At 41.6% G+C, this 26,922-nt stretch overlaps 1 protein-coding gene across 1 annotated transcript in view; it reads left to right on the top strand.

The window, feature by feature from the left end:
* Positions 1-26,922, top strand: part of CLIC5 (CLIC family member 5) — a 131,088-nt gene that overhangs the window by 5,503 nt on the left and 98,663 nt on the right. The window contains exon 2 of the mRNA XM_090031020.1: positions 3,987-4,524. Coding sequence (XP_089887146.1) covers positions 4,027-4,524 — 498 coding nt within the window. The 5' untranslated portion in view covers positions 3,987-4,026. The remainder of the gene's footprint in view (positions 1-3,986; positions 4,525-26,922) is intronic.

Raw genomic sequence — 26,922 nt, 5'->3', positions numbered from 1 at the left:
GGTTTTTGGAGGTATGCATTTTCTGTAGACGACAGGGTGTTACCTGCTTCCGTGTCACCTAGTGATGACGTACTAGAATAGTGCTTGTTGCAAGTAGCTACCCCTGGATAGCTGATTATCTATCTGTTCCCCATCCCAGTGTAATTTACATCAAGATATAGTGTTTCTGTCAATTACACTGGAGTATGTGCGTGGAGGCCCTAAGCACATAGCTGCCTGGAATATGACTCTCATTTATTTTGATTATACAGTGTTTAACACAATGAGGCCCTGTTTGATTGTATGCTACTACTGTATAGTTAAAGTAATACTAAATAGAAGATAAAATTGACTGCATGAGGTGCAAGGCAATGGAGTTAAGTCCAGATCTTTCAGATGAAACTGCACAAGTACAAGAGTGGGAAGAGAGAAGTGGCAAAAGTTGTTTTTTATTATTTAAAAAGAAGCAGTAACTGTTTTAAACTTTTGCATAATATTCAGATTTTATACCTGCCTTCTTGTTCCTTTCCAGCAGGTGCTGCTACTTCCTACAAAAGCTTTCTTTGTTAAAAGCCAGTCACAATGACTTCATCCTGTAGAAGCTGGATGTCCGTTTTGGTTTTACTCTAAAGCAGTCAGTTGTTGTTTATTCTCTATTCCCCAAGTGATTTATAAGACTGGGGACCAGCAGGAAGAAAACAAAGGAGGATTTTTTTAATGGTGTTAGAGGGTCTAAACTTGCAAGTGCTCTGTGCATAAAACATCCCTTGAAATCATTGGCACTTATTTGAACAGACTGCTTGCAGTCTATTCCCAAGCCTATAGTCAGAGAGATCAAACTGCTCAGGGTAGGCAATGAAATGCATTAAAGGTTCTTGTAAAACATCAAAACACATACCAAGTTTTCTTAAAACAAGGAAAATTTGCAATTTAAAAATGCCAAAGGAAACCAATAGGCTTCCCACCCTTTTATGGGCTCTATTTAGTGAAAAAGAGTGACAAATAATAGATTCACACAAAACACTAAAAAGCCAAGGAGCAAATGCAAAGGGGTTGAAGTCAAGGACAAATGTATACAGTGATTGTGACAAACTGAGCTCTGGTTTTGGGCAGCGCACGTTGTCCCCACGTGCTCTGCCCCACTGTTTTTTTGTGCAGGTTTTTTTTAACCCTGGGATCTCCCTGGGTCAATCTCCTTCCATGCCTGTGCTGCTACGTGGCAGTGCAGAGAACACCCAAATGTGCAGTATGTGGCGCTGCAGATGTGTCTGCAGCACCCATACTGCACAGCTGCACTTGTCTGGACATAGCCCATGTTTCCACAAAACTTCTGTTTAAGCCAATGACCCAAGTAGAAGATTCATATGCTGGATGAGATGCATTTCTCAACAGAGATATTCTGATCTAGTGAGAGCTTGGCTGGAGATCTAGAGAGCAGAAAATATCCCAGTTTTACCACTCTTCACCTATCCCCAGACTATCCACATTGTTCCCATAAACTTCAGTTCCTTTTCTATGCAACTCCCTGCTGTGCAACTGTACTAGTCCTACCACCAAGGGGCCCTTTATGTTCAGAAAGAAGAGGATTGGATTTGTCAATGAATATTCCCTGTAATGTTGTTTTGGAAGTGGTATAGAGATGAGATTGCATAAAAATGTCAGTGTTGCCAACTCATTATTCTCTTACAAGTTTTATGGTAGTTTGGAGTGAAACTCTGGCTCCTCTTAAAGCTCTCATTGACTTCAATGGAACCAGCATTTAATTCCTCATGTTTTATTTAAGACACCTTCCCCAATTTCTGAAGACAAATAACCTCATTTAAAAATATTCTAAATGTCTAACCCTTATAGTTGAATGAAAAAGCTTAATAACTGGACCTGAGTGAACCCTAGAGACTCAAAAAACAGTAATAAATAAAAGATTCTGAACTATATTGTAATTTTTTCAAATCTCATGGGTTTTCAGCCACTCCCAGTTTTGCAGATCTGAGACAAGTTCTGAATGTTTGAGTTAGCTACATAGCACAGCATGTACAGTGGGCATGTTTGATAAACTCTTAACTAGAACTTGAGAAGATGCTCAAGAAATGTACCCAAATTACACATAGAAACAACGGAGATAAAATGTACCTTGTTCTCTTAATAGATACTGTTTGTAATTTACACAGGGTTATCAGTAATCTTCTAAAAGTTATCAATAAGTAATAGTTATACATCCCTGAAGGCCCCAATATATGCCAGGCAAGAAGTATACTCATAGCATTATAGAAAATAAGTTATTGAGGCTGAAGAGGTAATCTAGTCTCTCCTCCTGCCCAAAGGCAGGGCCAACTATACCGAAGCTATATCTGACAGGTATTTGACTATGCTACTTTTATAAACGTCCAGTGACAGAGGTTCTGCCACATCATGAGGTAATCTCTTCCAGTGTTTAACTGTCCTTACAGTTATATGCCAGCATATCTCTGTCATTCAGAGATTTCTCTGTCTCTGTGAGTAGGGGTTTGTTCCAGATAAGGAATTAAGATTTTACTTGCCACATTTTTGCTTTATGCAGGAAGATTAATCATACATATTTAGAATGGTTCCTAGCTCTTTCAGAATGATTTTAGTGACAAATCCAGCAGTATCCTGGTTTACTAAGTTTAAAAGTTACCACTCTTGCTTTTTGACTTTTATGAGTACCTTGTTAGTATGAATGTAACAATAATGACTCTGAACCCCAGTAGAAATGGGTGGTGATATGTCCTCTCCTCTTCTTCCTTGCAAGGAATACCAATCCAGCTATGACAGACAACTTCTAGCCCAGTCCTTGCAATGACGATACAGAAGGAAAAGAGTTTTTCCACCTTCTCCCTTTTCTTGCCTTTATCTAGAATTTAGCATAGTCAAGCCTTAAGATTTTAAATTTAATTAAAACATAGCAGACAGAAAAAATGAGAGCTGTTTTGAAACTTACAAGTCCAGATTCAGACTTTTCTGATTTGGAATCATAGCTAACAAAATGAATATATAAAACTTATGCCAGAGTGTAAATGTTATATATATAAAATTGGAGGTGCATTATATGTAATAACACTTATCACTTATATATCCCTTTCCTTTTCTAGATTTCAAAGCAGTTTACAAAGGCAATTATCATTACTTTCCCTATTTTACAGGTAGGGAAAATGAAGCAAAGAGAGAAGAAGGGAATTGCCAGAGGTTTTGCAGTGAGTCAGTGACAAAGCCAGAAAGGGAAGTGAAATCTCCGGAGCATGGGTGACTGGTGCCTCCTGAATCTGGGGGAGCACTCACAGAAGCCACTGGTGGTGGTGGTCCTCTCAGAGGGGGCACCAGCCCTACTGACAGCATCAGTGTTGGCCATCGGGGGTCACCGCCCCCTTCAGGGGTGGCACATGCACCCCCGTGCATACCCTACCAGTCACCTATGCTCTGGAGGTTCAGGCTGATGCCCTTTCCCTTGAACCATGCTACTTACTGATATTTATAATTAACTTTTTACTGACTTGTGATGAACTATTAGTTTTACAGCTTGTTTAAATAGTGGAATTTCACAAACAAAGGACTGATACTTTTTTTTTATATGCTAAGTCATTACTGTGAATCCTATTTCCCTTATGCTTTTAGCAAAGTATCCCTGAAGTTTTAAGTAAAATGATATTTGATTTTAATTAAAACAATTTTCTAATATCACAGATTATTTTTGTTGGTCTCTTGGGAGTTGCCTAAGCCAGTAACTGCATATTGAAGTTGGCAAAAGTAATTTTTGGAAGAACACACATTGAATTCCTGAAATATCATTGCAAGTATGTTGAGTAAGGAAGTGGTTAATAGTGAAACAATCTTATCTTAGACTTTACTGTAAGTATAGTTGTTGACTTAAAGCTCTTAGTAAATGATTATCAGAAACCTGTCATGTGTGGCAGTATATTCAAAAAGCATAGCACAAACACTGCTTCCTTTTAAACAGTGTTTATCTGTTGTCATCTCCACCTTACTTCCAGTCCCTCAGAGGAGAACAAAAAGCAAAATCCAGCAGCCAGCATGGAAAACGGAGATTTTACCAACACGTATGAAAACACAAAGAATGCTAACATCTATGAAATTCCAGAATCAGAGGAAGTAAAAGATGATCATCTTTATGATCAAGTCCAGAAAGACCCAGCGTCACCTTCCTCCACAGCCACTCCAGAGAGCATGGACATCAGCTGTCAGGACAGCTCAGAAAGCAGCTGCAGTAACTCTGTCTCTTCTCATCAAGGAGGTGATGGGGAGGATGGTTCAGCTTCATCTCAGCAGGGTGCTGAAGAAGACCAGGGACGTCAGGAAGAGCTGGAACTGATGAGTCCACGGGAGGATGACAAAGATGTGCCGGGCATGATGTTTGGAAGTAGAATGCTTTCTCCAACTAATTTCCAACTTCCAAAGAGCCCGGGCCCTTCCACCAGCTTCCCGGTTCCTACTAGATATCCCCTTAACAACAACTTGGGAGAAACTGACAACTTAGCAAAGGAAGACTGTGAGATTTTCCTTTATGTCAAGGTAAGAACTTGTCTTCCTAAATATGTACATTATCATGAGAACCAGAATCAATCCAGGTATTGACTTACAGTGCTAAAATGTGTGGCACAAACTAGGTTCTGTTCCTCTGTGCTGCTGTGGATAGACTCCTTCCCCAAGTTAGCTTGTTTAAAGCTAGTTCTGGCATCTCTGCACTTCGCTGCAGTTTGCAGTTTAAATGTAACTACTTTTTCCTTGTAAAATGGGGAATACACTGCTAACTCACTCGTATATGTTACTTTGAGATCTAGGGATGAAAACTACTACATGGACCTGACCCTGACCTAAGTGATTAAAGACACTAAAGCCAATGAAATACTTGGTAGTGGGTCATTAATACTATAGAGGAAAGCCAGACTGTCTTTTTAAGAGTAGCAATAAAATGCTATTTTAAAATCTTCTTTAAAACAGATTTTTTGCAGTGGTTATATTATGTTATTTCTGTATTCAAGTTGTGTATGAATCAATAAAAAGTCCAGATCTCTCTTTCCCTGACATAGATAACACGTTGTTGGAGTCTCTGAATCTTAGTCACCTAAGTTCTTAAATAAACTGTATGCTTTACGCCTTCATCTTCACTATTTAGTAAACTGCCAACAAGACTCCAGCCTCTTGCTCCATTTTAACAATCTAGGGATCATATCCCTATCCTTTTAGTCATTCTGAATAGCAGCTTCATGAACACTACCAGTGATGTGAATAGGATGTTTTGAGGAGTTCGGTAGTATCCAACTCAAATGAGGTTATCAGAATTAGCCCTCAGTAGCCAGAGTGCTTTGAAAGTAGAACCAGAGATCAGTTTACTACTAATGGTGAGTAATACTGTGAGCAGTGTCAACATTTGATATTGAAGTTATTTAAGCAAGGACAATATAATGACCTTTGCATTGAAGTAAGATAGCGATTATCTGTTACAAACCTTATCAGGTAAAATGATGGCCTCTCCTTAGTTAAGGTTGCACTTAGCTTCCATTTCATAGCCCCTATGCCTTTGGCCTGGAAAACTGATTTGGCTTGAAAATTACCACATTTACTTAGAGGATATAAGAGAACATTTATGGAAAGTATAATAAGAATCATCAAATTGTCTTTGAGTTACAAATCATCAAAAATTCCTCAGGTTTGAAAGTGTTTTTGTTTCTTTATTTCCCTGCAAATAAATATGTCTTGCTACTCCACCACCTATCTTATTCATAGTTATATCTCTGGAAAAGCATATACAGTAAAACCCCTGTTATCTGGCATTCTATTCACTCAGTTGCACAGTGATTTGTATGAAAGCAAAGTTGTAATGAAAGCAAATCTTGACAGGCATCTAATTTTGATCTAATTGAATTTATGATACAGTTACTCACCATTTCCTTTGATGTGAGAGGTTTTTGTCATGGCCCTCATAGTATATGTGAAAACATTTTTTTGGTTGTCTGATTACTGCTGAGAAATCCATAGGTTCTTACGTTCTAATTCCTTACAGAGTTGTCCCTGTACTGATAAGAATGTGTTAATTATGTGGGCACTCTAAGATTTATGATACTCCCTATCATTTGATTTCCTTGGTTTTAATTGTGCTTTGCTTTTGCAATGAATCATTAATATATATTTTGTTTCTTTAGCTATCTTAAATTGTTTTTGAAATGACATATTTTGTATTTTGGAATAATTATTAACTGCCCTGCAATTCATTCTTTCTGGGTTTGGTTCAAGAAGGCTTTTCCTTCCCTTTCTATGTGGGGAAAAAAAAGGGATCTTGGGAGGGGAATCTTCTGCAAGAGTAAGAAGAATGGCAGCCTAAAAAGGGTCAACACTTAAAAAAGGTTAAGGGACAAGCTGTATTACTCTTCTACCACCACTGACTTTTGCACATAAGCAGGTGAACGTCTGCTGTAAGAGCTCCCAAGCTATTGTCCAGAGAGGCTGGTGCTGTTACTGTTCCTTGAGAAACTAATGATCTTGTGGAAAAGTGTCTTAATAAGTTAGTGGAAATAATTTTTGCCTTCTCATATTGTTGTAATCGAGTATTAACTCTATTGAGGGCAGCATAAATACACTATCTTTTGTTCACTTGGAAAGCAAAAGGCAGCAGGTAAACCAGGTAGGTACATATTGAAGTAATACAGAACAAGAATTGTGAAATAGCCCTCCCCTTCTATTATCTCCATTACATGTCAGAAATGAATCTGGGGCAGACACAGCAATGAATAATTAAAAATGTCCTATTTATTTCTATTGGAGCGTCAGCCCACCAAAACCCAAGGCCACTGTGCACTGATACAGTGTAGCCCAAATTAAGAAATAATAAAAATCAAAGTTGTAGTAGCCTATTGTATCCTACTCTGCTCTCTGAGTAGCCTTCATCACCCACTTGGTTTTAGCTCTTACTTGGTTTTACCACTCCTTCTAATTCTCCCAAAATGGATTCTGCTCAGATCTTCTTTCCCTGCTTGTGTTGTACTTGTTTGTGACTTCCATCATGGCTGAATTCTTTTTTGTGTGTAGGTCTTGCCCTTAACTTGGGTCACCTCCTCCGGTTTTCTGTTCTCCTCCTGGACTCTGTTCCATCTCAGATAATAGAGAATTATTATGTAACTAGCCAATTTTCCATCAAGAATGATGGGGAGGGAGGTACAGGTGGGGATGGAGCACCGCCACCCACCACCCCATGCTGCTGCTGCTTCCCAGGAGCAGGGGCGAAGCTTGCCCCGCTATCCCGTCCGTCCTCTTCCACCAGCACCCTGCACTACCACTGACTCCAGCACCCGTGGCCTTGCCTGCCCCCCCCAACCCTGCACCCTGGAGGCCTGCTCCATCCCCTCCATCCCCACTGTTATGGCAGCGTGGGATTGTAGAGATGTGGTGAGATAGTTCATATGATTGGAGTACGATCATAATTGGGTATAGTTTGTGCAGGAAGGATTGATGGGGGAAAAAAGGAAGAGGTTTTGGCCTATATATAAAAGTCATGTACGTGTGTTCTGGGGTGCAGTATGAAGTGGAAGGTAGGCCTATTGAAAGCCTCTGGGTAAAGGTCAAAGGGGAGAGCAGTAGGGAGGGATGTCATGCTGAGCATCTGCTACAGGCCACCAAACCAGGAGGAAGAAGTGGACAAGGCCTTTTTTTAAGAATTGACAGAAGTGTCCAAATCATAGAACTTGGATCTCGTGGGGGACTTTAATTGTCAGGGCATCTGCTGAGATGAAGACAGCAGTGCATGAGCAGTCTAGCAAATTGTTGAAGTGTGTTGGGGATAACTTTTAGATACAGATGGTAGAGAGGGCAACAGGTGGGGAAACTCTTCTCAACTTGAAGCTCACAAACAGATAGAAGTTGGCTGAGAATGTGAAGGGGGAAGGCAGCAAGGGTGACAGTGCAAGTACAACATTCTAAGAGCAGGAAAGAAGACTTCCAAAAATCAAACTTTAACAAACTCAGGGAACTGGTGGGAAGCAACTGGGAAACAAGTCTGAGTAGTAAACTGTAGTGCAACAAAAGGCACTAAGTCTTGAGTTTCACAAACAGTTGCCTGTGCTTTAAAGAGACCCTTTTAAGGGCAAAGCAGTAAGTATGCTACCGCAGTGTCCCAGAAGAATGGGAAATGCAACAGAAGCCAGTCTGGCTAGACAGCAGTCTCTTCAATGACTTGAACCTCAAAAAGAAAGCCTACACAAAGTAGAAACTTGGTCATAGTACTAAGGAAAAGTATAAGAGTATTGCATGAGCACGCAGGGAGAATATTAGGAAGGCCAAGGCATAATTTGAGATGTAACTAGGAAGCGCTATAAAAGGCAATGAAAAGTATGCCAAATGTAAGAAGACAACCAGAAAAACCATAGTTACCTTATCAAATTCAGAAAGGAAGCTAGTTGTGGATGATGCAAAGAAGGCTAAAGTATTAAATACCTTTTTAATTTCAGTCATTACAAATAGGGGCAGTTATCAGATGATGAGGGCAGTTGGCAGCAATGATAGGGAGGCAGACAAACAACCTAGAGTAATGGCAGAACAAGTTAGGGAACACTTAGAGAATCTAGATACTTTCAAGTCAGCAGAGCCAGATGGGATGCACCTGAGGGTACTGAAGGAATTGGCTGAGGTCATTTCAGAGCCATTAAGTATCCTTTTTGAGAACTCATGGAGGTTGGGTGTGGTCCCAGATGATTGGAAAAGGGAAAATATAGTGCTTATCTTTAAAAAAGGGAAGAAAGAGAATCTGGACAGTGGCATAACTAGGGAGTGGCAGACAAGGCAACTGCTTCAGGTGCCTATTTGGGGGACTGGGAAAAAAAAAGCAGATGCTGCTGGCAGCTGTGCAATTGCAATTGTGACTACAGCGGGAACTGGGAGTCACCACTACTACTACTTGTGCTCTGGGCACATGGCTGCATCTCTACACTGCTGGATCTAGGAATTGCTGACTGGGAAGTCTGACCTTGATACCTGAAAAGATCCTGCTGTGAAGTGGGTCCTTAAAAGGAGTCTATTGTGAAGCGTGTAGAGGACAACAAGGTTACCAGAACAAACACCATGGATTCACCAAGAGCAAGCCATGCCTGACAAGCCTGATTTCCTTCTATGATAAAGTAGCAGGCTTTGTTGATGTGGATGTGATATACGTTGACTTTAGGAAGGCTTTTGATAGTGTCTCCCAGGACATTCTTATTAACAAGCTAAGAAAATACAGACTAGATGAAAGAACTAAAATGGATACATAAGTACTCTATCTGGATCTTCCTGCTCAGTGAGTAGTCATCATAGCTCAATGTCTAGTTGGGAAGAGGTATCAAGTGGGGTTCCTCAGGGGTCTGTCCTGGGTCTAGTGCTCCTCAAGATCTTCATTAATGATTTGGATTATGAAATTGAGTGCATGGCTAGCAAATTTGCAGATGACACCAACGAGTACAGTATTGCAGAGAAAGACCTCACACTTATAGTGGACCATAAGCTGAATATGAGCCAACAGTGTGCTCTTGTTGAAAAAAAAAACCAACAGTATACTGGGTTGTATCAACAGGATTGTCACTTGCTAATCAAGTGAAGTGATTCTTCCACTCTATTCAGCACTGGTGAGGCCTCACCAGGACTATTGTGTCCAGTTTTGGGCCCCACACGTCAAGAAGGTTGTGGACAGATTGGAAAGAGTCCAGAGCAGAGGCCTGAGAAGCAAGACTTATGAGGAAAGGCTGAAAAAGCTAGAGGTATTTAGCCAGGAGAAGAGAAGACTAAGGGGGGATTTTATAACAGTCTTCAAGTACCTGAAGGACAATTATGAAGAGGATGAAGCTGGGCTTTTCTCTGCAGCCATAGGGGACAAGACTAGGAGCAATGGCCTCAAGCTACTTCAGGGGAAATTTAGGTTGAAGATTAGGAGGAACTTCCTGACTGGGTGGCTAAGAATTGGAATGGGCTACCTAGAAAAACCAAGAAATCTCCATCCTGATGTGGTTTACTCAAGGTGGATCCAGCCCTGAGCAGTGTGCTGGACCTTGTGAGTTCCCTTCCAGCCCTACTTTCCTGTGATCCTGTGACCTTTGATTGGAGCCTATGGCTGATTCTCAGGGGTGTCTGAAGTGGTAGGTCAGCCTTATCTTGTTCAGATTTGACGGCTGATTGCTTTGAAAATGTTGTCATCCTGCTGTCTCCTATAAATTGTATCAATGATAGAAGGACCCTTTGCTTTGGGCAACAATAGCTGTTACCACTACACATCACATTTCCTTCTGGGCAGCAGCGACTCTTTATGCCTAACCAGAGATGGCTACTGACTGGGTATCAGAGAGAAGTAGAAGGAAATCAGAATGGCAACAAACTCACTGTATACAATAGCTTTAGCAAAATTGAAACTTTGTTTAGAATAGGAAGTTAAGTTCAATATCTCAGATATCATTCTGCTCTAAATGTGGATAAGCACTGATGTGTGTGTAGGTACAATATCAGTCAGGCCCCTGACACATGTTCAGGATGCCATGGGATCTAATGCACAATCTCAACAATTACGCTTCCGGTTATGCTACGTTTTCATGGCAGGAGGCACGACTGTGGGATTGGGGATCTGATCTCCATCATGCCATGTTGCTGGTGGAAGGGGAGAATGGGATCATGACCCTGGGCTCCCCCTGCAACCAGCAAGTAGGAGGGCAGTCATCTGATCAGCGCTCCCAGCTTCGGGAGCAAAGCAGAGTCAAAGCTGGGAGCACTGGTTAGCTGAATGCCATTCTTAGCTTCAGGGGTGCAGTGGAGCCCTTGACTCTGGGAGCCCAATCAGCTGCCAGACTCCAGCACTTGTTGGAGTTAAGGGCTCTGGTGCATCCTGGAGGCTTTGAACCCAGTCAGCCTCTGTTCCCAGCGCCTGGGGTGCAGTGGAAGCAAGGGCTCCTGTGCACCCCCATGGCTTGGAGTGGCAGCTGATTGTGGCTCCCAGCCTCAGGAGCACATCAGAGCCCTTGACTCCAAAGTACCCCTGAAGCTGGGAGTGGCAATCAGCTGATCTGTGCTCCCAGCCTCAGGAGCTCATGGGATTCAGGGGCTCCCATGTGCTTCTAAGGTGGGGAGCCCCAACCAACCTCTTTGAGAACTCATGGAAGTTGGGTGGCCATGTGTGCAATTTAAGGAGTGCTGGGAACCAGTGACAAGGTTATCACACATTTTGTGTATTAAATTTGTGGCTTATTCTTTGTTTTATTCTACCATTAATTGCACTAAATGGTAACCTGGCCCCACACTAAAATGTGATTAACTAGTTATTTGCATCTGAAGTGTACCATATGGCAGGGGTCTCCGACTCATTTACACCTGGCATTGTCTCATACAGTTTGTTCTCATCTTTTTATTAGTAAAGGCACTCAGCAAATGTTCAAATAATGGTAGGCCAATATGCTGCTGAATTCATTTTTCACTGAATTTTAGTACTCCGTTACTTTTGTCAGCTTCAATAGACTTGTTTATGATTTACAGTAAAGTAGCTGGAGGAGGCTTGAGTGTCTTGATAAACATCACAGGCTAACTGTATCTCTGATAATAATAAATATAATAAGTAGTGGCCATGGAAACATTTGTGAGTTCAACATGTCTGAACTTGTCACAACCACCTAGCAAGTATTTAACAAGGCTGGGGTTTTCTCAAACAAAAGCCTTTGAAATCTGAACAGAAATAGGACAAATGTTCAAGCTAAGATACTTGCCCCCTGGTAGCCTGACACAAATGCAGCATTTGTTTAGAGATCCAGGTCCACAGTCAGTGCAAATTGTGAGCATCTTTTATCTGCAGCCTGGGTTCCTATTCAGTAGTATTTATGTGTTCTGTGTTTAAACAATTCTTGGCACTAATCAGACAATTTAACTATCTTCCTGAATTATGAGGACTTTATTTAGAAGCCTTCAACTTATATCAGTCTTGGCTTTGTGGGAAAATTATGAACAATATCGTTTCTGCTTTTAAATAGTTCCTTGAGAGGCTTATATCCTCCCCATTCAGAAACATGGACTTTAAAAAGCATGTTTCCACACAATCTACCTCCAGGATCTGAGCAAAAGGAGGACTCCTCTATATGTGATTGATAGAGGGCTTGTCACTTCTGTCAGCACCCTGTAAGGCAATTCAAATTCCATTTAGTGGTGAGCAAGGATGCTTATGCACCGTTACAGTATATTTAGCATCAGCTTTAGCAGGGGCTACGTTAACATGAAGAAAGAATAAAGAATTCAAAGGAAGTAGAAAAAGTAGGGTCTGAGGAAGGAATAAGGGTGTGATTTTGGATGTGCTAGAGAAGGGGATGTCATAGACAAAATCTCTTAAAATAAAATGTTGCAAAGAAAATAACAGTTTGGTATCCAAAGAGGTTTGGAAGCTTTGAGTTTGAACTGAGTGCTGTTTTATAGACCTCATCATATTTCTAAGTGTATTCTCCTGGATATTTTCCTTTTAAATGTAGGGTTTTTATAAAATATCTTTTATTTTAAAATCAATCAAAGAGCCAAATAGCAGGAAGCACAAAGCAAATTCAACCCTCTTCATATGGACATTACTGATGACTGTAGCTGTTTAGTTGGAATATTCCGAGAGCTAAATACTTTTCTCCTTTACATGACTTCATGCATAGAAAATGCACATGTGAATCTGAGGTTAGAAAATAGCCTTGGCTACTTTGTAGATCAGCATTTAATTTCCTATCTCTTAATTGTTTCCTTTGAAATTATTATGTATTTTAATTGCTTTTCCGAGACCTGTAACAGCTATGAAGGAAGGCATATTTACCGTCATACCTGTAACAGCTATGAAGGAAGGCATATTTACTGTCATAGAGACCAATCCTGCAAGATACTGATTTCCTTCAGCTCCTTTCATAATTTAGTGGGAGTTGAGGACACTGAGTACCTTATTCGTCATTGGACTATTACAGATTCAGAGTGCAATTGCTGAACTCTAGTGAATAAGAGTCTGTTCAGAATAGATGATTATGGGAACAGGCACTTTAATCACTGAAGGGTGAGATTTTACTTACTGAAACCATATGCAGGTCTGTTTATTACTTTTCTTACAGCCCATGAAACAATGGAAAGTCTCTTGAGAGAGTTTCATTTTGAAGTATTTATTGGTGCTTGAGGTCAGTAAATCACATTGTAAATATTTAGTGCTATGAAATTAGCTCAAAGAGAATGTACAAACAGCAGTGTACCCAAACGGATACTCCTTACCCATCAAAAACTAGAGACAGGTTTGGTGCTCCTGCAAGCAGGAGTGTTTGAGCACTAAATAGAAATAGATGTAAGGTGATTAGATAGCTGAGTCTAGATTAGCATTCATAATTTGTGATGGGATTTTTATGTGGACAGTTTCTGTTCATTCTAGGAAAATCTACATGAATACGAGCAACTACTTTTCATGTTATTGGCCAGATTCCAATTTCAAATGTTGATCTGCTTCAGAGGCCACAGTTTGCAGACAAAAAGTAACTGTAGGTACAATTTTGACCATGTGCTTGTTTGCCAGCACTGCTACATGTCTAAGTACCTTTTTGCAATCAAGGCAGGCAAGGTTCTTTGGGTAGATATAATATCTTTTATTAGACCAGCTAAATAGTTGGAAAAAAGTTCTTTGCACGCTTTCGGTCACAAGCACCCTTCCTTAGGCATTGGGAGACTGCAATCAACCCATGTAGGGCAAGATCCAGAGGGACATGGCCAGTGCTTCTGTCTTAGGTACTGCAGTATCTAAAAATAAGATACATGGTTGCAGCAGGGTGAATGAAGGAAACAGGTCCCAGTTGACAGAGAAAGGTAGGTGTCTCTAAGTGATAATTTACAGTGAATGGAGAGAGTTAAGCACATCAGAAAGGCGATCTACACAAGTCCCCAGGCTGACCAGGGTTCTGCCTAGTGTTAGCCAATAGGGAAATGCTGAGTACAGGGAGAGGTCTTCCTCTCTGTAGCATAAGAACGTGACTTGTTGCTTGCCAGTTGGTTCCTCTGTTCATCTTGTATCCAGAGCTGGAGTCCTCTGATGGAAGGCACCTAACTAGACAGGCCTTTTTTTAGATACCATGGTGGTGGTGCCTTTTGTATTAGTAGCATAGAAGTTATTGCACTGACCAGCACATGGAAATCTGGTTTCTAGTCCCTTCTCAGTCTTCCCCTTGAATCTCAGGGGATTCAAAACCATATCTCTCACTTCCCAGGAGAGTGATTGAACTGCCTATTTATAAAATAGTCTTGGAGATAAGCTACCCTCTTCTACCCTGATGAAGCTGACTCAGGGTTCAGCCAAGAATTCACAGATGCACAGAAGTTTAGGCCTGGAAGGGGACCTCTTGAGACCATTGGGTCCAGCCCCCCTGCTCTGAGCAGGAAAGACTGCTGGGGTCAAATAACCCCAGCAAGGTGTGCGTCCAGTCTCCTTCTGAAGTTCTCCAGGGTAGGTGCCCGCACCACCCCCGCTGGGAGTCTGTTCTAGAGTCTGGTCATATGAACTGTGAAGAATGCAGGAGAGCAAGCAAGAGAGAATATGCTTGCTCCTTCCACTTAGCTTAGTGGTTAAGACATTCAGCTGCCAAGAGGGCAGAGCTGGGATTAAGCCCCTGCTTTTAGTATTATTTCTGATTTTCATCCAATTAATGTCTAAAGAAGAATGCACAAAGAAGTCAGATTCTATTGTCTTAATGGGTTTTGTGGCCACTGGAATGGTATTTGTCAGATTGCTCTTTTAGACTTAGGCATCTAAGTTGTGTTTCTGGATCCACCATGTAGGGTTTTGTTTGATTCAGTTGCTTCAAGTAACAAGTAAAACTACATCTTCTAAAACTTTATCTTCTCCATCAAATATTGCAATTACCAAAAAGGAGGTTTGGGTAAGGCCGGATTGAACATTTCTTTTTGTATGTAGATGTAATAGTATTTGGAAGTACCTGCTATTTAAGATTTTAAGAATGGTTCCCAAAACTGGACATAGCACACTAGTTAAATCTTCACCAGTGCCAAGGAAAGCTGAGTAATTACTTTCCATTTCTTACATATGACACTTTTGTTAATACATCAATGTGTATAATGGTATTAGAACTGACCCCTTGTTTAATAGACTTTATTCAGGGTATTTTTGTCTCTTTTGTTTTGTTCTTTCAAAGTTTAATTCCATATGGATTCTGGGTATATTCCAGACAAAGCTCATCTTATCGTTCTGGTATTGTCCCAATAAAAGTTTTTAACCCTTAGTGACTAAGACCATATTTTGAAACTTCATCACTTTTTCTCTGTTTGGTAGCAGTCATAGGTAATACTGTAGCTGCATAGTTAGTATCTACATTTAGACTTCAAGAACATTATGTTTCTTGTAATGTTGAGGCCTGATCGTGATCTTACATGGTTGGAAACAGGAGGCTGATTATCCTTTAAGCCTTAACATCTACCCAGAGCAGTCACATCACTTTTTTGCTTAGAGGAAAATTGGGCTGTTTCTCTTTTTAAAGCTTGATTTACATTTATCTGAGATATTGTGTGTGGGTGAGAAGATTAGCGAATGGCAATTCTGTCAGAAAAACATCCAATTCATAATTACGAGACTATCTTTTATGAACAGAATGTGTGCTTTAGCAGCAGGGCACAACATCTTGCTTAATCTCTTGGGTACAAAGGGTAAAAAAGCTTTGCTTGTGACCTCCATTGAATACATGCCCTGTTTATGCACTGTGCAGATGGGCCATTTCTGCTTCTGGAACAGTCCATGAATCAATGCACAGCTGACAGCACTGTGCCGCCTTCAGCGGTTGGCTCCAACAGTGACTACAGCTTGGTATAGCACAGTAGCATAGCAACAGCTCTAAAATATGGAGCTGCATTGTTTAGGAGGCTATTACTAGGCTGAGATTTCAGTGACAACAAATGCAGTACAAGTATGTCGGTCATAGTCAAAGGAAACTGAAATGGGAACACAATATTTCCCTTTCCTTTGGCTCTATTTTTTGCCAGCTCTGTTTTTGACATTTTCCATCCCATACAATGCCAGCATGTGAGTTGCTTCCATGGGGTTTTAATGGAGTGGAAATTAATATTTTTATTTGTAGTGTAATTACTTCCTTGTCGATGATGTCACTAAGGGTGAAATCTATAGAGTGACGCTGTGTGCAGTTAAACGATTGGGGCCTCCCACCCCAAAGGTGGCTGCATTTTATTGGTCACTGAATTAATTTCTAACTGAGCATTATTATAACCTTATTGTTTGCCACCTGGGCCACATTAATACATGTCATCCTACATTTAGAATAGATGATGCCGTTCAACAATCCTTTCGGTCGAGGCTAACATTTATTTTGTAATAGTGCCCACTGTATATTAGTTTCTTATTATTTTCTGTTATTTTCACCAAAGCAGTGCCTAAGGGCCAACCAAGAGGGGTATTTCATTGTGCTAGATGCTGTATAAACACAGAGTAGTTGACAGACCTGGTTTCCAAGAGTTTACAATCTAAACAGACAAGACAGACCCATGGTGGGGGGAGGGGCATAACAAAACAGGCAATGTGATACACATGTGTAAAGTTCTTTGGGATACTGCTAGACCATGCATGCTGGACAAAGTTTGTTCTTTATTTAAAAAAAACAAAACTCAGGCATTTGAAGAATAAATTTTGTTCAATTTATTCAGATTATTCAGGTTTCTTTTGTACTTTCAGTGCCTTGTGATTAATGAATCATGATGACCAAACATCCTAATGCTGGATACGCTGGCAAATAATTGGATGTCCTCGTTTAGTTCAAATACAAATCATCATTTAGGATTATTTAATCTGGAGGAGAGAGAGGATTTGATAATAGCCTTCAAATACCTGAAAAGGGTGATTATAAAGAGAATGGTAACGGATGATCCTCTGTGGCCTCAGGGGACAGGACAAAGAGCAATGGTCTCAAATTTCAGCAAGGTAGATTTAGGGTGGGTATTAGAAAGAACTTGCTCACTATGAGAGTGGTTAATCATTGGAAAAGACTATCTAGAAAAGTCGTAGAATCTCCATCCTTAGAAGTTTTCAAGATCAGGTTAGATAGGCATTTGTCTAAGGCAGTGGTGCTCAATATTTTGGCCCTGTGACCCTTATGAGTGGTATGGGGCCGGTCTGTGGGCTGTACTGGACCCTACACAATGGGATTAGGCTCTAGGGCCCCTCAGTGCCTCTATCTGGCCTCACACATTGGGATCAGGCCCTGGGGCCCCATGCCATCTTCACCCAGGCCTGTGTTCTGGGATTGGATCCTGGTGCCCTGTAACACCCCTGCCTGATGCATGCGTCGAGGTCAGGCCCTATGCACCCAATTTAGTGAACAGGACCATGATCTAGGGTGTTAGACTCCCTGTTTGAACAGGGAGTCAGACTCGATGTCCTCCTGAGGTCCCTTTCAGGTCTACTTTTTTATGGTTCTATTGCACACCTCAGCCCTTTTCCCCGAATGAAATCCATGGCCATTCTTTTGAAAAAGGATAAAGCTTGACTAAAGACCTCTAAACTCTTCTCTTCATTGGCTGTGAGGGAATAAGCAGAACATGAAAACTCTTACAGAAGCTCTCTACATCTGCCTTTATTTCTCAAATACACTTGCTTAGTTATTAGTTTGTATTTTAGGGGCTTACTTAGCAGAACCAACCAACTGAAGTTGTACTTCCCAAGGTCTGTTCTAGATGTGATATATGTAAAATTTTAACTGTTCAGAGAATCTGTGTAGTCATTTTGGATGTGCCTGATTGATGTGCCAGGATGTGCCTGATTGAGAATCTGTGGCCGAGCCAGGAACAGAACATTGAGCTTTGGCCCACAGTTATCTGGGCAACATAGACTCTGAGAGAGGTGGCTAATTTCACAGGAACCTAGGCAAAAGGATTTGTTGTGGGGGGCGTTATCTTTTATTGGATCAACTGCATGGTTGGCATAAAGTTATACAAGCTTTTGAATGCAAGACATTCTTCATTGGGTGTGAAGAGAGAAGCAAGCACAGTGAAACTATTAAGAGCCAAGAGTAGAGCTGTGAAATTGGAGGCAAGAGGGGAATTCCCAGGACAAACGAGGTGCTTGCAGATGGTGATGATTATGATGATAATAATAATAAATGACGCTTTAATTTAAACTCGATATGTTCCCGTACTGAGCCCTGTACATGCCCAGAAGAGGCTGCACATTGTTTCAACCCAGTTTGCCCAACATCTGTAAAGACTGGGAGCATTCGCGGGGCTTTTTTGGAACTGTTATCTAATCGCAGATTGAATCAGCTTTAGCTAAAAGCACCAAAAAGCCCTGTGGGAGCACCCAATCTTTACAGATGCTGCAAAGCCAGGTTGAAGTAATGCACTACTGCTTCCAGTAAAGTGCTTTTTTTTAAACATCTGCAAGCAGCCACAATTAGCAAAAGAAAAGGAGCTGATTGTGGAGAGATCAAAATCTATCAGCTAGGAAGGAGGTCATTAATACCTGTTGTGTATAGGAAGAAATTCAGGAATCAGGTAGATTAGTGTGTATTAAAAAAAAAAAAAAAAAATCAGAGTTCAGTCCTTGATTCTCAGTGTCCAACCAGCTTATGAATTTTTGTTCCCAAGTTCACCTTTTAGAAATGTTTGGTAGATTTCCCGTGAGCATGAGGATAGCAAGGTCAGAAAGGGAACGAATGTTCTGTGGAAACTCTGCTCCTAGTGTTGTATGTGTGTGTCTCTGTCCTTTGTATTTTTTTTCAATGAGAGTTCATTCTGATGCATGGTTGTTATTTAGTTTCACATACAAAGTTACCATGCAGGCATTTAGTGCATTGGATCAGATATATCACATTCTGGGAAAGGCATGTATAGGACCCATTGATTCTAATAGGTCTTTTGTGGAGGGTGTTGACTGTAGTGGCAGTAGATGTGTGCTGACAGGTTAAGCATTTATTGCTAAGGCAAGGTTTCAATGTCCCATTTGTTTTCTGTTGAGCAATTTGCTTCTGATGATGAACTGGGCAAAGTTGGGAGTTGCTTGAAAGCCAGGAGCAGAGGGCCTAGGAATATTTCTCTCAAGGTTGGATCTTTGTTGAGTATAGGTTGTAGTTGTTTGATTCTTCTATTGGTTCCAGTGCGGGCTTGTAGGTGACTTCCCAGGTGTGTAGTCACAGCAGGGTTTCTCTTTGTATTATAGCAGGTTACTGTGGGGTACTGGGGTGGCTTTTTCAAAGACATGGTCTGTTTCTCTAGTGGAGAGTCCTTGTTGCATAAAGGAAAGTTTTAGGCTGGCTGGGTGGGTGTCGCAAGTTTTGTCTTCAGAGCAGACGTGGTGGTATCTGAGGGTCTGACTATAGAGTACAGCTTTTTGGTGTGCTTGTGGTGATTACTGGTTTTATGGGCACGCATATAGTGGTCCATGGGTTTTTTGTATATGGTGGTTTGTAGGGTGCCATCTCGGATGTGGATCTTGGGGGCTAGAAAGTTGATGCTGGTGTACAAGTTTTCCAGAGAATACCAGTGGGGTAACCACCAGAATGGTACTCAGTATTCCAATGGAGTTCTCACCAATGAAAAATCGAACTAATAATCCCTTCTCTCTGCTGGAAATAACACTCCTTATGTATCCGTGGATTCACTTGCCTTCTCCATGACTGTGTCACATTTCAGAATATTTCTTTAAAAATGATTCTAAATTATATTCTAATACAGCTTGACAGTCCCCATCATATTAATCATTAATTGTTATTGGATAAGCACATTGTTGTATGTTAGATAAACTGGGATGAGCAAACATCAGTCCAACACTATGGGCAAATTATCTTCCCACCACGTGCTTTCCTTTCAATAGCGGGTGCTCTACCCTTTCTGCAAAGTGCTAAGGACTTTCAATTACAACTAACATCTTAAAATGCTGAGATTGCTCATCATCTCAAAGGTTTCCATCCTGAATGATAAGCTCTCTAGTTCCATCTTTCCAAGGCGTCTCTCCTGGTTCTTATTTCACACTTGTTAGGGTTATTCCCCTATATGCATTATCTCTCTGTGTTTGCACACTTTTAGCTTCTGTAAATAGAATCTTAGCACTGTATCCAGACAGATTATTTAAGACGTGACTGAGAGGTAAAGTAAAGAAGGAGCTTTTATGCTGAAATACGGATGAATTTGGCCTCTGTTCTTCCCACTATACAAATGAAATAATAATGTTTCCTTAAATCATATGGAGCTCTATACAATACTTTATTGCTTGGATCAGTTTTTCATAAACTGTAGTCACAGACATTCATGATCATTCTATATTTTGATATTTGCATCAATAATTGTAATATTGACACCTTTTGGCCTTGCATTTGAGTGAGCCCTCATTCTCCAGAGATGGCATATCCTAGACCTGCAGGTTCTTTATACAGAACTGGCAAGTTCTTGTGAAGTAGGAATAATACAGTGAAATTAACTAAACATGGAATGAAAGGAAAATTAAGTCTAAATGTAAAGAAGTTTTCCTAATTTTAACATTTCTAAGTGGATAGTCCCTAAAGAGGAATAGTGGAAGCCCATCATTTGCCGGAGTACATGCCAAAGTACTTGGGAATATATGTCAAGGAACATGTTTGTATTATCGTGGAGTGCGCTAAGGTTACTGAAGAGGTCTTTTATAGTTTTCATTTATAGCAAACTGATATTCAGGTGCATATGCCAGGTTAATTTCAAGCAACATTGATAACCAGGTTGCCCAGCATGCCCTTTTTTGTAGGTATCACAGAGTTAGGCCTTCACAAGAGGTCCAGAACCCAGAATATATCCTTGTAAAGATTCATATCTTCATAACGAAGATATACTCTTTTCCCAGTCTCTTTCAAAAATGTCATATTACAGTTCAGTCCTTCAAGGTACTGACTACTCTGGACCTGATCCAGCAATACTCTGAAGTATGTGCTTAACTTTAAGTACATGAAGAATCCCTTATATATTCTTCACAATGATTTCAAATCTTTAAAGTTCATCTTGTGCTGAAATGCTTTGCTAGTTTGGGCCAGAATACTCCCTCCATCACAGGACTGAGCTCTAAAAGACTTATAAGCATGTTTCAAGAGGATGTTCAGTGGGAGAACTGTGCAGTGACATCTCACTTTACAAAGTGGGGAGTGGTTTAATTGTGTCCAAGTGTTATCGTTTGGAGAGAATTGTGGGAAAAGTTTGATGTTATAAGGTAGGAAAGTAAATCAAGCTAATTGTTCCATTATAATCTTCTTTATTGCTTTACTACCTCTATACCTGTGATCTCAGAAACTAAAGGAAATGAAATGTCCCAGTGCAAATGAAAAGTAAGAAAGACTATATGACTGGCATTATTATTATGTAAGTGATGCAATTTGTGTCACTGTTGATATGTTGACTGCTCAGTGGGTCTAACTGAAAATGCAGGAATATTCTTTTTGACCAAATCCTGTTCCCAGGAATGAAATCTTTGCACCAGTGAAGTCAACAAGGGTGATGTAACTGACCTCAGCGGAGGCAGGATTTCACCACAGATATCCTAATGGACCTAGAGTTGGCTACCACTCAGCAAACCAGTTTTCAAATGTAAATTCCCAGAGATAAGTCATAAGGCAATGTTTCAGGCAAGGGAAAAGCTTTGATCACCCAGGAGGTTGATCAGGCCTTAGAAGAGAGGACTGGAGGTTACAAGAGAGAGGATTTCTCACAAACCTAACACACCTAAACTGCATGATCTCATTTCTGGGACGGGGTAGTAGACAGAGTGGTGGTGGCCAGGAAGCATACCAGAGGAGGTGACGAGACTCTACCTCTTCAGACCAAAGGAAGTTTAAAAGCCCATAGATCCAGTACAGTTCAACATTTGGCCAGTGTTTCATAGACATTTGGGCTGCAAGGGACCCTGGAGGGTCATCGAGTTCAGCCCCCTGCTGCAGGGGCAGGAAGTCAGCAGGGATCATAGAATCCCAGCAAGATAAGCATCCAAATGTGTGTTGAAGGTGTTCAAAGTGGGTGCTTGAACCGCCTCCAGCGGCAATCTATTCCAAATCTAGGGGGTTCGGACAGTGAAGAAGTCCTTTCTTATGTCTAGCCTGAATCAGTCACAGTGGAGTTTGTGACCATTCGAACTTGTCATCATTTGGGGGGCTCTGGTGAACAGACGTTCCCCCAGATCCTGATGAGCACCCCTGGTAAACTTACAGGTGGCCACCAGATCACCCTGGAGTCTGCGCTTTTCCAGACTGAATAGCCCCATGGCTCTCAGCCTCTCATCATAAGGTCTGTTTTCCTGACCTCTGATCATGCGTGTGGCTCTCCTCTGTACCCTCTCAAGTTTCTCCACATCCCTTTTGAATTGTGGACCCCAAAACTGGATGCAGTACTCCAGCTCCGGCCTCAACGAGGCTGAGTACAGTGGGAGAATGACGTCCCGGGATCTGCATGAAAAGCCATCTACGGACGCAAGCCAGCGTTTTGCTTGCTTTACTAGCCGCAGCATCACACTGAAGGCTCATGTTCATCTTGTGGTCAACCATGACCCCCAATTCCCTTTCATCTGTAGTGCTAACCAGCGTAGCACTACCGAGCCTATAAGCATGGTGCAGGTTTTTCCTCCCAAAGTGGAGAACCTTGCATTTTTTGGTGTTTTCATAGATTTCATAGACATTAGGGCTGGAAGGGACCTTGGAAGATCATCGAGTCCAGCCTCCTGCCCAAAGGGCAGGAAACCAGCAGCGATCATAGGATCCCAGCAAGATAAGCATACAATTTGATCTTGAAGGTGTTCAGAGTAGGTGCTTGAACCACCTCCGATGGCAGGCTGTTCCAGACCTCGGGGGCTGGGACAGTAAAGAAATTCTTCCTTATGTCCACCTGAAACGGCCTCACAGTAGTTTCTGACCGTTTGACCTTGTCATCCCTTGAGGTGCTCTGGTGAACAAACGTTCCCCCAGATCCTGGTGGTTATCCCTGATAAACTTATAGGTGGCCATCAGATCACCCCTGAGCCTACGCTTTTCCAGGCTAAAGAGCCCCATGGCTCTCGGCCTGTTGTTGTAAGGTCTGTTTTCCTGACCTCTGATCATGCGCGTGGCTCTCCTCTGGACTCTCTCAAGCTTCTCCACGTTTTGAATTGTGGAGCCCAAAACTGGATGCAGTACTCCAGCTGCAGCCTCACCAAGGCCGAGTACAAGGGGAGAATGACGTCCCGGGATTTGCTCGAGAAGCATCTATGGATGCAAGCCAGCGTTTTGGTCGCTTTACTAGCCGCAGTATTGCATTGCAGGCTCATGTTCATCTTGTGGTCAATGATGACCCCCAAGTCTCTTTCTTCCATAGTGCTAGCCAGCGTAGCACTGCCGAGCCTATAAGGATGCTGCAGGTTTTTTTTTCCAAGGTGGAGAACCTTGCATTTTTCGGTGTTGAACACCATCAAGTTCTCATCCGCTCATTTCATGAGTCTGTCCGGATCTTCCTGGATCACTCTCCTGTCCTCAGGTGTGGATGCTTTACCCCAGAGTTTGGTGTCATCAGCGAACTTGGCCAGTCCGCTTCTGACACCAATGTCCATATCATTGATGAAGATGTTAAACAGTATAGGCCCTAGGACAGAGCCTTGCGGGACCCCCTGATCACAGTGCACCAAGATGATTGGCTCCTGTCAGTCACCACCCTCTGGGTCCTACCACAGAGCCAGTTCCCCAGCCAGCAGATCATGGTGACGTCAAGGCCACAGTTAGCCAGTTTAGCCAAGAAGTGAGTGCGGGATACCAGATCGAAGGCTTTTTTAAAGTCGAGGCATACGACATCGATCTCTTCCCCCTTGTCCAGGTGATAAGTCACCTAGTCATAAAAGGAAATGAAATTGGTTAAGCAAGACCTACCCGCAACAAACCCATGCTGGGTATCCCTCAGGATATTGCCTTCAGCTAGTCTATTAAGGATGGCCTCCTTGATAATCTTTTCCAAGACCTTCCCCAGGATAGAGGTTAGGCTGATGGGCCTGTAGTTTGCTGGCTCTACTTTCCTCCCTTTCTTGAAGATAGGCACAACATTGGCTCTCTTTCAATCATCGGGCACTTCACCAGAGCACCAAGAGCTCTCGAAGTTCCATGCCTGGGGCTGAGCTATGATGCTCGCCAGCTCCCTGAGTACCCTTAGGTGTAACCCATCAGGGCTGGCTGACTTGAAGGTATCCAGCCTGTCAAGGTGTTCCTTCATGAGGCACCAAGCTGTCTTCCTCCTGTAAATGAAGAAATCAGTTGCATGGGCCACACTAAAGCGTAAATAATCTAAGATAAATATTGACTTATCATGCAACTAAAAGCTCCTCTATGTAAAGCAGACAAACTGATTATTTTTTGCTTCTATGCTGCTATGGGCTGACAGAGCTTATTGAAGTTCATCAGATGTGAAATGTTAGCAAACATGGTTTTATTAAGAGTGTTGATCTATTGATTTGAAGTTACTTTAGTTCATTCCTGACTGACTTGTATGGTATGTTGTGTTGATGCCTTGCTTTGCAGTAATGAGAGATGTGATTAATTACCAAAGGTTGAAGCAATACACTCTTGATTATTTGGCTCCTCCCTACAAGATTGTAGAGAATGGAGTTTGGACCAGAGCAGAGTTCTTTTCATGCTTTAATGTTGATTGGTCCTGGCACCCATGACTGATGAAGCTTAAAATAGCAACAGTATAAAAGCTTAGAGCACAGCTGTGCTGAGAAAGCATTCTCTTCCTGAACACTACCAGAGAAGGATATAACATGTTTCACAAGTTTCTACAAATATATAACTGAGAACATAGTGTTGGTTAAAATCACTTAACAAATAACTTATCCAATAAGTGTAGGTATTCACTGGATGGGTTGACTCACAGGGGGTGGCTGGGTTATACTTTCCAAAACAGACAGGCCACATTTTCAAAGCAGATGGTGGCAGGCTGACCCATAAGTATGAGTGGAAAACTGCCTGCAAAATGTCTGTGTTCTTCTGTGCAAGTGTCTATGTGAATCAGTCAAGTAAGAGCATATACAAGGACTCCACTCTGCAGATGAGGCTAAAACAGCAACTGCAACATCTTTATTGAGGGTACAGGGTTGTGACCCCAGACAACCTCCAGATTAACCCCTTGGATCCCTCTATATTACTTGTGCAATATTACCGAAGTACATGGACCCATGAAGGTGATTCAAAGAAATGGAGTTAAGCTCCTTGTATAGGCAGTGGGGAGTGTCGGGCACCTCCAAAGAGCAATTTAGAGAGCCTGGAGGCTGAATACAGAGCTGCCTGGCTAACTGGAAGTCTTCTGCTCAGGCATCTACCTAAGCTTCCATCCCTCTCTGAAGCTTAGTGCCCAGTGCGGTCCAGTTAGGACCCTAAGGATGGATTCCTCTTCCAGACAGAAGCCTAACAGAGCAGGGTTCACATGGTAGTAAGGCCACCAGCCACTTTTTATTTAATATTTTAGTGCAAACGTTGACAACTTATGGCCTGTGGGCTGGATTTGGCCTGCAGAACCTTTTGATTTGGCCCATGGGTGTGGCATTAAAGCAGTAGGGGGCTTTCGCAGTGGTCACTCTCCCTGTGCCACTACGAGGAGAACTAATGGCTGCAGGAGCTCTCCCCATGTTGCTGTGGGGAGAAATGGCGGTTATAGGAGCTCTCTTTGTGCCACTGCAGAAAGAAGCGGCAGTGACAGTGGCTGGTTCCTAGTGCTTACCTTCTTGCACATCTCTGACCTGAGCAGGATCATTCCAGCTTGTGACCTGAAAAGGTTGCCAACCACTTTCTTAGTGGGTAGAGCACTCCTCTGTGTTCAGGTCCCTAGTCAGCCAAGCAAGATTCAGACCGACATCTCTCACTTCCCAGGAGAGTGTCCTAGCTCTCAAGCTATGGAAGTTGGTTGGGGTCACTCTTCTCCTCTCCAGCTGAAGTTGGGCCATGATTAAGTCAAGAATACAAAATCTTTGAGACCAGAAGAGGAGGGCACAAGAGGGAAGAGGCCTCTATGGCTGAGTGGTTAGGGGCACATTGCTACCTACTGAGGGCAAGACCTGGATTTTGGTCCTTGCTTCCATGACTGCTTATGCATTTTGCATTAACCAATAACTGGAAGAAAAAATAGAAATAATCCTGGGAGCAAAGATGAGACACTAAAACCATCTAGTTTCCAAATTTGAAGTCCTTGCTTCAAAACATGGGATTTCTAGAGCTGTTCCAAGAACAAGTTACGTGAATTTTTTAACATGGGCAAAAATTGTTTTCAAAAGCCTCTACATTTTTTTTTCCTGCAACTGAAAAAAAAATAATCATGAAGCAGATACCTGGTTTGGAAAGTGTAACTTAGTAGCTAAGTTTGGCAAAACTGTAAGCAACTTAAAGCAGAGTCTTACAATGGAGAGTATTGGAAATGTTGATGATTGGTACTGTCACCTTAACTATAATTAATCCTTTATATATCAGGTCAAGGCACTCTGAAATTGTCCTCCTGTGCTCATGATTTGATAGAGCTCTGCACTATGGAAAATGCAAGATTGGACTACTGTTCAGTCTAGTTATAATATTTTAATTGCATTTTTATAATTTATAGTATCAATAATCTTCGGTAAGCCTGACTATTAATCTTGTTGTGTTAAACTGTTTTCAGTTTTGATCTGATATGCTTAATTTTCTGGAAAGGCCACTTATGACTGATTAGTCAATTTCTCCCTTATTGTAGCATTACTTGATTTTTTTATTTATTACTTTAATTTGGTGATCTTTTATAACAAAAATAAATATTGTGAAAGATGCTGGGTTGACTGTCTTGTGCAATATAGGCTTCTTTTTATATGCAGAAGAGTCCTTTATGAGCTGTAGTAATTAATACTTCTGTACATCCTGTCCATCCTGTTGTGGGTATAGGGATGAGAAATTAAGTCACTCTTCCTGGGGGATTTCCTAG

The sequence above is a fragment of the Crocodylus siamensis genome, chromosome 1 (assembly GCF_052110815.1).
Source record: "Crocodylus siamensis isolate JL-2025a chromosome 1, ASM5211081v1, whole genome shotgun sequence".
Classification (NCBI taxonomy): Eukaryota; Metazoa; Chordata; order Crocodylia; family Crocodylidae; genus Crocodylus; species Crocodylus siamensis.
This window is presented reverse-complemented; position numbering and strand designations above follow the sequence as displayed.